The sequence below is a fragment of the Euwallacea fornicatus genome, chromosome 14 (assembly GCF_040115645.1).
Source record: "Euwallacea fornicatus isolate EFF26 chromosome 14, ASM4011564v1, whole genome shotgun sequence".
Taxonomy (NCBI): domain Eukaryota; kingdom Metazoa; phylum Arthropoda; class Insecta; order Coleoptera; family Curculionidae; genus Euwallacea; species Euwallacea fornicatus.
The window spans coordinates 4,102,854-4,115,442 of NC_089554.1; the positions used below are offsets into that span (position 1 = coordinate 4,102,854).

General features: G+C 44.9%; 1 protein-coding gene across 1 annotated transcript in view; it reads right to left on the minus strand.

The window, feature by feature from the left end:
- dpy (dumpy) overlaps positions 1-12,589 on the minus strand; it is a 149,553-nt gene that overhangs the window by 75,617 nt on the left and 61,347 nt on the right. Inside the window, exons 6-17 of the mRNA XM_066290092.1 lie at positions 11,030-11,161; positions 9,865-10,077; positions 9,657-9,812; positions 8,753-8,995; positions 7,732-7,985; positions 7,311-7,677; positions 6,892-7,260; positions 5,430-6,809; positions 5,024-5,317; positions 1,973-4,972; positions 1,730-1,883; positions 53-1,653 (exon numbers count right to left, since the gene is read on the minus strand). Of these exons, the coding sequence (XP_066146189.1) occupies positions 53-1,653; positions 1,730-1,883; positions 1,973-4,972; positions 5,024-5,317; positions 5,430-6,809; positions 6,892-7,260; positions 7,311-7,677; positions 7,732-7,985; positions 8,753-8,995; positions 9,657-9,812; positions 9,865-10,077; positions 11,030-11,161 (8,163 nt within the window). The remainder of the gene's footprint in view (positions 1-52; positions 1,654-1,729; positions 1,884-1,972; positions 4,973-5,023; positions 5,318-5,429; positions 6,810-6,891; positions 7,261-7,310; positions 7,678-7,731; positions 7,986-8,752; positions 8,996-9,656; positions 9,813-9,864; positions 10,078-11,029; positions 11,162-12,589) is intronic.

A 12,589-nucleotide genomic window follows, 5' to 3' on the forward strand; every position in this document is an offset into this window, starting at 1 on the left:
CTAAGGTAAAAAATATGTAAGATACGTTCGACAGTTTTTAAGATTTACTTACATCTAATGCATTCCACAGCGTGATCCCCCGTAAACCTATCCGGGCATTTACATGTCTTCTGATGATTCGAAGTTGAGCACACAGCATTGATGCCACAAGTCTTAGGCACTAAACAAGGATTGAGGCACTGTCCCTCTAAACACTGCTCATCAGACTGACACTCTTCGTTATTTTTACATGCAGGGCTGCACAGGTTTCCATGGCAGTAAGTGTTCGAAGGACAGTCATGTGTAGTCTTGCAATTGACCACTTTGGGCCTACATCCCTTCTCCGCGTCCCCCTCATAACCGTTCCTGCAACTGCAATGCGCGTTGTGATCTACAGCGATGCACTCAGCGTTTTGACCGCATAATTTATGTTGACAAACTCCTTTGCATTTGTTCAGTGTCTTATCGCATTGGGCCACTGCAGGACAGTCCGAGTCGGCAATGCATTCAACAGACCTTTTGCAACCGTCGTTATAAGGGTCTCCAATCAAGTTTGGAGGGCATTGGCACTTGAACGAACCTCTGGAGTTGATGCAAAGAGAATTTGGTCCACAAGGATCATCAGCGCAGAAATCTATTAACGTGCACCCTTTGAAGGGATCTCCAGTGTAACCAGGTTGGCAATAGCAGACTTGCCGATGTTCTTCTGCCGAGCACAGAGTGTTCTTGCCGCATGGATTATGTACTAAACAGGCGATCTTGCACATGTTTTGATCGCACAATTTATCACTTGAGCACTCTTGGTTGCGTTCGCATTCGATCTTCTGACAACCGGTTTTCTCGTTGGTGGGATTTCCCTTGAAGCCTTGCTTGCATTTACATTGAGCGTTATGCTTATTTGAAATGCACTCGGCATTGCGACCACAAAGGACTCCTTCGCAAGCGTCAACGCATTCGGGTTGGCCCAATGAATTTGACAAACATTTTTCCGTGAAATCACATTCAGTGTTAGTTCTACACCTCACTTCCTGTTTGCAAATACTATCTTGGCAAAACTGGAAGTCCGGACAAGATGAATTTGATTTACATGTGGGTTGACAATAGCCATCGATGCATAGCTGATCGGATATGCAATCACGCGTGTTTCCACATAAAGATGTGCAAATCCCATTGTAGCAGTTAAGCCCCTGAGGGCATTGCTTGTTGTTAGCACAATACTGAACAGCTATGCAGCCTAAATGGGGATCTCCAGTGGTTCCAGCTTTGCAGCTGCAGACAGCTTGATGATTCGCAGCTATACACTCGGCGTTCTGGCCGCAAACGTTAGACAATGAACATGGATTTTGGCAAGTCGAATCTACGCACAACTTGTCAATGGCACAGTCGTTGTTGTCAGAACAATCAATTGGGATGCAGTTGCGGTTCGCATCTTCTCGGGTCTTTTCAGGGCATCGGCAAGTTGCCTTGTGGGCAACGGGGATGCACTTGGAGTTGGTGCCACACGTGTTGGGTTTCTCACAGGGGTTCTTGCAGATTTCGTTATCGCAGAAGGCAGTAGCTGGGCAATCTGAGTCTGAGAGGCAATCTCCAGGTTTGCGACACCCAGTGGTGATTGGGTCTCCTACTAGGCCTTGTCGGCAGATGCATGAAAAACCCCCTTCAGTGTCTATGCATCTGAAAGTAAAAATGAAGATTTTAGCGTCGTCATATATCTTTAACCAGGCGGTTAAGCTAAAAGTACGATACTTACTTTGCTGTAGAATGGCATGGGTGATTTTCTTCACATTCGTTGATATTAACGCATTTATCTTCAACCAACTTGTATCCATCGGCACACAAGCAAAATGCTTCATGATTTTTCGAGAAACAAGTCCCTTTTCCACAGTCGATGAAGCCGCAAGGATCTGAAAGAAATTTATACTCAAATTTACTCTACGCGCCGGAAAAACTTATGAATCATATGAATAATTCAGCGATAAATCGTATAACGTACCTATGCATTTATTTGCATGTGCATTGCAGAACCTATCAACCGGGCAGTCATCGTTTTCAATGCATTCCACCCTGAAGCATCCCAAGTTCTTATCAAAAGGATTTCCCAGGTGACCTGGAGGACACGCACATGCCAATTGGTGACTTGTCACTTGGCACAAGGAATTTTTGCCACACTTGTCGCAGGGATCCTGACACTTTCCTCGTCTGCATACCAGTGTTTCTGGACAGTTTTTGTCTGATCTACATTGTCCTGGACCGGAGCATCCAAGGCTTGTGTAAGGATCGCCAATTAATCCCTCAGGGCATGTGCATTTATAAGATCCAAGATCGTTCTTGCAAACGGCACTACGATGGCACGGGTTGCTTACACATTCATCGACATCAGTACAGCCTTGAGGGGACGACATGAATCCAGAAGCGCATTTGCAGACGCCTTTAACGCAAGTTTGCGACGTTTGACAATCACCATCTCGAGAACACCCGGGTTGGCACACCTCATCCTTGCAGATTTCTCCAGTTAGACAGTTACTATCTCCAAAACAAACCTTTAGACAGCCTTTATTAGTGCATCTTTCTCCGATTGCACAGTTGCTGTTGCCTTTGCAAGTAAAGGTGCATTGCTCGTTAAAGCATTGGTGATTTGCCGGGCATTTGTGGCGATCATTGCAAAGAATCGGTATTCGAATACAGCCTTGTTCTGGAGTGGGATTGCCGACGAATCGAGCAGGGCACTCGCAAGTGGCTTTATGGTTCTTGCAGGAGCAAACTGCATTTGCTCCGCAAGTGTCTTTGTTTTCACATGGATCTTGACAATGGTGGTTCAGACATGCCTGGTTTTGGGGACAGCTCTTGTCGCTCCTGCAGCCAATTATGCAAGTTCCGGCCTTGCAGGCCTGGGTATCGTCGCATTGACTGTGATCAGAGCAGAATACCACGCATTTGTTTTCAACGCAGTTCTCACCTTGAGAGCAGTCCTCGTTGTTCCTGCACACGGACCGGCAAATTCCTTCCTGGCACACTCCACTGAGACACTCCTTATCTGAGGAACATTTCGATATCAACTTCAAACACCCGGTGTCCGCAGTTTTGTAACCAATCTGGCAAATGCAACTTGCAGTACGATTTACTGCATTGCACACTGCATTAGGATCGCAAGTTTTTTGAGTACAAGGGTTCACACACTTCCCTTTCACACAAATCGTGTTTGAAGGGCAGTCTTCGTCTCGATTATTGCAGTCATCGCTCTTTTGCCGACATCCAGATATGAAGGGATCTCCCACCGTTCCTTTAGGACAATCGCACTTGTATCCCTTTTTTGTGGACGTACACACGGCGCTTGCGTGGCAAGGACTGGACTTGCATGAATCAGTTAGAACGCACTCCACCTCAGCTACAGGGTTAGGGTTGTATCCTGGAGGACATTGACATACGGCTTTATGGTCTTGCCCTATGCATACTGCGTTGGTGCCACAAGAATCCTCCTCGCAGACGTCAAAACAGGTGTGCGTAAGACGATTGCAAAGTTGATTTATGGGACAATCGAGATTGTAGACGCACGGCACTGCCTCACATCCTACAAGAGGATCGCCGATATAAGAGCCTGGGGGACACTGACATTTTGCTACGTGATTGTTGACCACACACAAAGCGTTGGGACCGCACTGCAGGTAATTACAGGCTGGAACACATTTCTTACGATTCTCTTTTGTAATCTTCTTGCAAGTGTCCTGCTCAGAGCAATGTGCTTCAGATGTGCACTCGTCCAGTTTGATCAACTGACACCCATTGCGATCGTTCGGATTTCCCGAAAAACCTTCAAAGCACACGCATTTTCCTTTGTGGGTTTCTGCTACGCAGGCAGAGTTGTTAGGACAAGTAAACCGTGTGCATATTGAAACGCACTTTAAGATCCCCAAGGCGTCTGGTTGGCAGGATTGGATGCTTTCACAATCAGTGTCATGTTTGCATTCAGGAACCGAAGGTTTCTCACAAGTTGACGTCACCGGGTTCCACATATACTCATCTTTACAAGCGCAAGTGGGATGTCCTGCTACATCAAGTTTGCATGTTTCGTATGTACCGCAAGCCACAGTTTCACACGGACTGATGCATTTTTGAATACCCTTTTTGTCAATAGCGCAAATGGTACCAGATTTGCAATCAGAGTCCTCAAGACACTCCCTTGGGTTCACTCTTTCTTCGATTTGGCAACCCACTGTGAGGTCTCCAGGGTTTCCCTTGTATCCAGGGTTACAAATGCATGAGGTGCGGTGTTTTGATGTCACACATAAGGCATTAGGCCCGCACTGTGCTTTACTACAAGCATCCACACATTTCCTAACTCCTTTGCCTAGTTGGAAGCATATTTCCGACTTGTCGCAGTCATTATCGCTGGCGCACTGACTGTCTTGTCTGCATCCACTTTTCAGGTCCTTAGGATTGCCGGAATGACCAGGGGGGCATATGCACTGGCCATTATCGCACACTGCTTTGGGTCCGCATCGAACGGAGTAGCACAAATCCCTGCATTGGCCTCTTTTGCACGAATATCCAGTGGGGCATAATAACTTGTCGTTGCATTGGCAGTTATCAGGCTCCCTGCAAATCCCTCCCTGCACTTGGGTGCACATTACGAAGGGGTTCCCTGCAAATCCTTCTTTGCATCTGCAATCATAGCTTCCGACGGTGTTGATGCAGACTGCGCTGTTTCCGCAAACGCTGTTCTTGCATTCGTCCATATCTTTACATTCAACATAGGCATTTCCAGTGAAACCTCTCTGGCAAACGCATTCGATTCCGTTGAAGGTTTCTTGACAATCTGCATTGAGACCACATGCAGATGCAGAGCATCCCTTTCTATCCAATCCGGTCTCCTTTAAGCATGCTTCATAGGGATTGCCGATGGTGCCAGTATTGCACACGCACTGGTTGGTCATAAGGCCATACTCACAGTGGGCGTTCTTGCCGCAGTTTGGTTGGCAAATCGGACCAGATTTAGCTGGAAATAATTTTTATTAGTATAAATTGATGATCAATTGATTCAACTTACGAGGCATGCAAACAACATCAGGATTCCCCACCAAATTATAATCGCAGACGCATTTGTTGCTGTCTTTGTCACAATGCGCCCCCACTCCGCAGATAATGCCTTGACACCTCTGTTTGCAGCGGCCGCTGATGCACACTTTGGAACCTTCACATGGCCTACTGGAGGTACAAACATCGGTGGTACACAAACCTCCCGGGAACGGATTGCCTGTAAGACCTTCTACACATCTGCAAGTTGGTCCTTTGGGAGAAGAAATGCATTGAGCTCCTAGAGCACAAGCAAAGCCTTGACAAGCTGCGGATAGAGAAAAAAATTTTTGAAATTTTTTGGAAATTCGAAAGGTAAGATTGCGAGAATTTTTTCATTTTTCAGACGTCGTAAAATTCTAAAAAACAAGAACACTTACGTGAAATACATTTGCCTTTACTACTCTTCACAAATCCTGGAGCGCAGCTACAAATTGCTTTGTGGTTATCAGCTTTGCAAATCATGTTTGAACCACACAAAACGGCTGCACAAGGGCTGACGCATGTTCCATCTTGACAACTCAAAATTTTGACGCAATCGTTATTATTCTGGCACTCTGATTTAACACTTCCCGGTGTATCCAAAATGCATCCCCCTCTGTAGGGGTCTCCGGTCATTCCCTTAGGACACACACACTTATATCCATCTTCTAGATTGAGGCAATGTGCTCCATAGGCGCAAGGCGAAGTTGTACATTCATCGATATCCAGACACCCTTGAAGAGGGTCTCCTTCATATCCGGGTGGGCAAGCACACGTAGGAGGATCACTAGGGGTACAATTGGCATTAACCCCACAAGGGAAACGTTCGCAAGGACTTTTGCACTTGTTGTTGTCGGATATGTCTGTGAAGTACGGAGGAGGACACACGCATTCACCTGGTTGAACACAGCGTTGATTTTCAGGACACTCTTTATCACTAATGCATTTTTTCTGATCTGGGGAACACAGTCCGTTGTAGGCATCACCGCTGTAACCCTTGGGACAGCGACACTCGAACGAGCCTTGTTTATTGATACACTGAGCCCCATAACCGCAAGTCTGCTCTTGTTCCATGCATTCGTTAATGTCTTCGCAAGTCCCATCAGTGGATGACTTAAATCCCTTTGGGCAAGCACAGTAGCTGACTCCTCCAGTGATTGTAATGCACTCAGCTCCCTTGGGGCAACTATTATCAGGCCCACAACTTGCCAAAACGCAATTTCCGTCTTTCAGCTCATAGGGCGGCTGGCATCTACAGTCGGGGCTGTTGCATTCCAAGCATTCCTGGAAGGGGTTGCCGTTGAATCCTGGAGGGCACTGACAATCATAGCTCCCCGGCAAGTTCTTGCACATTGCGTTAATTCCACAGGCGGATTTGTCTCTCAGTTCAGCGCACTCGTCGATATCTTTGCATTTCTTCGAGCTTTCATCTCTGGTAAAACCGTTAACACAAATGCAGACACCTTGGGAGGTGCCTTCATCCAAGACGCATTGTTCTCCAGATGGACAAGGGTTTTCGTTGGAGCATCCAGGGGTTGCAATGCGACTGCAACCAGTTCGGTAGGCGTCTCCAGAGGTTCCTCCAGGGCATTGACATGTGAAAGTGCCAGGTTCGTTGATGCAAATTGCCCCCGACGGGCAGGGATTTTTGGCACACTCGTCGATATCTGAACAGCCTGATGTCGTGTTAATGTATCCAGAGCTGCACATGCAAGTGGCTTGGTGGTTGACTAGCATGCATTCTTCATTCGGAGCGCAGTTGATGGTTTCACAAGGATCTAAAACAAAATGTTTTAATTCAGGGTGGCCCGGAATAATTTATTTCTCAGAGGTACCAAGAACAATAAGAGAAATACTTACGTCTGCAATCATTTCCAATGTTAGGCTCAGGGCATAAGCAGCGCCTTTTGTCATCACACAAAGCATTGCCAGGACAATCATTATCATTTTTGCAGATTACGATTTCATTGCACTTAGTTTTGGCATTTGGATCTGGCAGGGTGCCTTCGGGGCATCTACAGGTGTACCCTCCGGGAAGATTATCGCAAAGAGCGCCCAATCCACAAGTGCCGGGCAAACTACATTCATTAATATCCGTACATTGTTTATTCGGGTTCCCTGTGAATCCCGACTGGCACTGGCAGGCAAAAGTACCAGGAAGGTTTGTGCATAACGAGTTAGCTCCACATCTTCCACTAGGACCATTAACTTTGTCGCATTCGTTGATGTCTGTAATATTTAAGTTAAACATTTTAGTGCTATGCGTTTACGAGTATTACCAATGCAGCCGGCAGATATGTCGCTAGGATTGAAGGTCCAACCATCTTCACAGATGCAGTAGGCCTCATTTCCGTCTGGTTTGCAGTAAGCGTGATTACCACACTTGACGTCCTCACAAGGTGCTTTGCACTCGACCATGGGAGGAGTCCCAACGTACCCTTTATCACACTCACAATGGTAACTTCCAATCGAGTTAACACATTTAGAGAAGGGACCACACGGGTTAGTGCTATTTTCACACTCATTGATGTCGACGCAAACTGAGCCCTTCGGGACGAACCCTTTCTGGCAGAAGCATTGATTCTCTATACATTCAGCGTTGTTGGTGCAGTCGAAGTTGGATTGACAGAGGATGTTTACATCCACCTAAAGCGTTAAGTAGATTCGTTTGCTCAAGGATTCAGTGTGAAGGAAAGTCACCTGCTCGCAAGCAACTTCAGGCTTGGGGTTTCCACGATAACCCTGAGGGCAAACGCAGTTATATCCAGGAAACGTATTCTCGCAAATCGCGTACGCCCCGCAAGGTTTTTCCAGAGTGGTGCATTCATCTATATCCGTACAACCATGGAAAGGATCTCCAGTATAGTCCTCTTTGCAAGCACAAACGTAACTACCCACCGTGTCTGTGCAGATGGCATGCGCGCCACAAGGATTTGGCTCACATTCATTTACATCTAAGAACATTTTATAGAATATTCCAGTGCTCGGGATTTTACCTAGAAAGACGCTAGAGGTCTACCAGAGGAAAACAGACTGCAAGAAACAGAACAGGCAAAGACCACAAACTAAACAAGTACCAGCTGAAACAGAAATTAATTACGTTCTCTGCAAAGGCAAAATACAGATCACAAAAATGTATACAGTACAGAAAAGGCTTTCTATAGGATCGCGCCACCAGCGATAATGCAACAACGTTCTATAGAGTTAATGTGGAAAATACACATGTTGGGCCCATCTGCAACACCTAGACAAGTCTTCATTGAGCTGTTATGAACTAAATCATGTGAGTGAGTGAGTGAGCGATTGAATGAGAATGGCTGTGAGTGCTCTATGAAGTGACTGGTCTCGTGCGAGAACTCCCGAAAATAAATCGTAAAAAATTCGGGAAAGTTAGTTGAGTTTAAGACTATCTATTTGTTAATGAACGTTGTTATGGACTAAAGTGAGTAGGTTTATTCCTAATTTTACGGTGATATAGAAACGGTACTTCTAACTATACAGTAACTATTTCGGATGGACATTCGTTTAGTCTGAAATAGGCATATGAAGAAATTGTGAATTTGGCATCTTAAACCATTTTTATGCACCTAAACTGCCATGTTTCAGACGCAAACATCACTAATGCTAGGCATTCCACAGGTCGACAAGACTACGTCAATTCCTCGGGCAACGCAAACAACAAAGAATTGCATTCTCTACAAACGAACTGAAAGAAACTAACTTTCGCAATAATGCTGTCCCTGGCCCGTAAATCCCGGTGGGCAAAGACACTTGAAGGACCCGGGCAAGTTAATGCATTTGGCGTTAATCCCGCAAGCTCCTGGCTGGCCGCATTCGTTGATATCCACACACTCCTCAGCAGGTGATCCTGTGAATCCCTCGGGACACACGCATGCGTAGCTGCCGTTATTGTTCAAGCAGGATGCAGTTGACGAGCAGGGATTGGAGACGCATTCGTCCCTGTCTGAAGGTACCCGCAACAGGACCGAAGCGATTGGTTAGCCGGTTTTATTTTGAGGGGTAAAGAGGTGTTCCGGAATTCGGGGTGAGTTAAAATGTAAAGTTCTAGATTTAGGGCCAGTTTGGCGCTTCGTAGTGATTTAAAATTGGATTTCCAGGTTGTGGGTACGAAATAGACTTTCATAATTTTGATTTTTCGAGTGAGCATTGGTTGCATGGGTTAGAATTGTTTCCTTCAAGGTACCAAAAGAGCAATTCCATTATTATAATCGGGACCATTTAATTTGATATACAACCGCAACACTCCAGGAACACCTCCTTTTCTCTACAAATAAATGGGGATTAAAGTGAGTTAGCTTTCCAACGGGAAAACTTGATTTTCTTTGCACTGATCACTCAGGTTAGTACTGCCCTAAAGCAATTATAAGTAGCTGTACAAGCAGATTTGAAAATCAGGCAAAACACGTACTTTGGCGCAAGTCACGTCTGCTAATCATTACCTTAGCCCAATATCTGACTACTAAAAGAAAATCAGTCTTCACGTAGATCTGTAATTATGTACATAAGGCGCAATGAAAATGAACCTATAAACTAACTCGCTTTGCAGTTATGTACATCTATATACAAAAAAGTCACGAGGCAGGGTGTTAGGAAATTAGTTGTACCTGAACACCCAGTCAAGGGATCTCCTATGAACCCTGGAGGACACGTGCATTTGAAACTGCCCTCCAAGTTGGAGCACAGGGCATTCCTGCCGCATGGACTGCGGGCGCATTCATTGAAGTCAACGCAACCAGTTGTGTAAGGGTCTCCTTCATAACCTATTGTTTCTGAAAGCGTTAAAAAAGTCCTTCCTGCGACGAAAAATCCTACCTGGTGGACAATGACACTGCCGTCCGCCAACGAGGTTGCTGCAAGTAGCTCCAGGTCCGCAAGCTCCGAGTTGTTCGCATTCGTCTACATCTACGCAACCATCAAACGGATTACCATAGAATCCCTCTGGACATAAGCAGGTGTAATTTCCAGGAGTGTTCTGGCAGTGAGCATTTTGTCCGCAGGCATTTGGGTGTTGACACTCGTCGATATCTTAATGGAAATTAGGAAAAAAAGTGTTAAAGATTTCGTACGATGAGATAGGCATCTAAATCTACACGGACAGGCGATCAGGAGAAAAACTATTTAGTACGCGCTTCATGGCTTGATAGACAGTAATTTGCATTAGGTACACTCAACTTCATTGGTAATGTGAGTTGACTGAAAGAGTTTCCGCATATTTTCTTGTATCAGATTTCAAAGGCGATAGGGAAAAAGCTGAACGCTCAGATAGTTGCAAATAACTAGATGACTCTGTTATTCGTTGAAATAAAACACTTTCTTGCATCTAATTGTCAATTGAGTTTTGCGAGAGTGGCTCTCGTGTGTTTTATTACTGCAGAGGATTGTTCGCCTACAATCTTGCAGTTATCATGTAAACCGTTCATGACTATACACGTTGCAGTTGGGTGGATACTCCCGCTTGTTTTGCCTCTTTAAAAATTCGCAAATAATTGCCTTGGCCGCAGAAATCCATTTCAAAGACTACTGACAGGTACATTCGTTGCACAAACCACTCGTATCTTTAATGGCGTAGGAAGAACCGAAATTACAACTGGTCTATTATTTCCGATGTTTATGTTCCCACACGAAACCTGCCTCAAAGTTGGTATCGACCTGAAATTTAGAGAAAGACACTTGTTTTCTCATAGTCTCGGGAGTCGTCAAGTTCAATGCACCTGCAATAATTTTATCTAGCTGTTGAAAGTAATAGTTAAATAAATCCGCGTCCAGGTAAGAAAACCAGAAATGAGGTTTTTAATTACATCTGCCGCAGAAATGACTCTGGTTAAAGTTATATACGAAGTACGACCGCGACATTTAATCTTTTCAACACCATGCTTCAGCACGCATTCCCTGTGGCTTACAACAAGCGTTTGCCGATTTTTTTCTGCGGGTATTAAATGGTACCCGTGATGTTTGGGAGTGTTCAGTAAAATCTTACCGAGACATTGAACCTCGCCATCTCCCTGGAACCCAGATTTACATTTGCAGAGGAAGTGAGCCGGCAAATTGCAGCATTCTGCATTTTCCACACATCTGCCTGATATAGCGGGATCGCTGCACTCGTCGATGTCTGAAAACAACAAAAAGACTTACGAACCTTTATCAATAACTCATGCATGATTCACAGAAACCGAGAAACGGCTCTTCAATTATTTCATAATTGAGCGACGCTACAGCACCTTATGAGAATAGTAAGTAGCATGTTACGAGCGAGACGAAAGTTTGCTACCGAACCGCAAGCGAGGTCAGTAATTTTGTCGAGAAAGGTAACGTGCCTCGCTTTCCACAGTAAACAGTGCTTTTTCTATGACTTAATAATTATGCCAATGCAGAGAGGTGACGTCTGGTCGGCGAGCATACCAAAATCCTGAAGCACCCGCAAGGCTTTCATTTCAAAACGAACCATCTTAAACATCCTCTATTCACATGCGTATTGTGTGTGACGTTTCGGTTTTTAGATCGTCAATAGATTTTCGAGAGATGCCGTGTAAATGGTAGATTTCAAACGGGTCTAAAGAAGTCCGAGGGTGTCAGATCCGATTATCTTGCTGGCCATTTGCCGGAAAATCGCGAAAACTAAGCGGGAAAGCGAAAAATCCGCACCAAAAGAATGGATACAATTGTGCTAGTTATTTTGGAGAAACGATGAAAAAACGCTGCAAATTCGGCGACCCAATTTTTCGACAGCAATTGATCTCCAGATGCTGCGCGCGGTTTGTGACAGATTTTTGTCCGGTGCTTGGACGATCGATTTTAATGGGAAATTCGAGGGGCAATTAGAGAATCAAATTAATTTTCAAACCCAGTTTAGCACGACATAACTCAAGAATCGAAACAGATCTTGCGATTACCGCAACTACAGCAAGCTCTTTCTGATGCTACCTGAACCTCCAGAGGTTTTCTTGTAAAATGATGTAAAGGCCGTCTAATAATTGAATAAAGCATTACCAATATAAACTAGTAGGCTAATAGTGAAAAGTTACGTCAACCGTACTACTATAAGTTCGCGAAGTAGTTCATTGATCTTCTAAGGCCGTTGATCTTATAGGAGAAGAAGCATTATGAGTTGACCGACGCGAGGCGCTATTACATTTCGCTACGGCCTTTTAACTAGAACATTGCAGGCTCGGATAACTCCGTTTTCCTTTCTTCAAAATTCTTCGTCGCAGAAGTCCGTAACTTTCCAGCTGAAAGGAAATTGTCGACAGTTCAGCAACGTTTTCCTTATTTATTATGTGAAAGGACACTGATAGATTATGATTGGCGAGTCGATAGGTAGCCAAGGAATCGTCTATCTTCCTGTTTTATCTCAGAAAATAATTGATTCTTACGTCAAATGAGACTCGACCTCAAGCGCCCTTGAAGATTCAATTAAGATTTTAAGGTCAGCGTCGGTGAAGAGCTACGTCGGAACTGAAAAAAAAATTGTGAAGCATATTGCTCGTCTGGGAAGATGCAGTAAATCTGCTGGCGCCGCCTTCACGATTTGCCATTATAG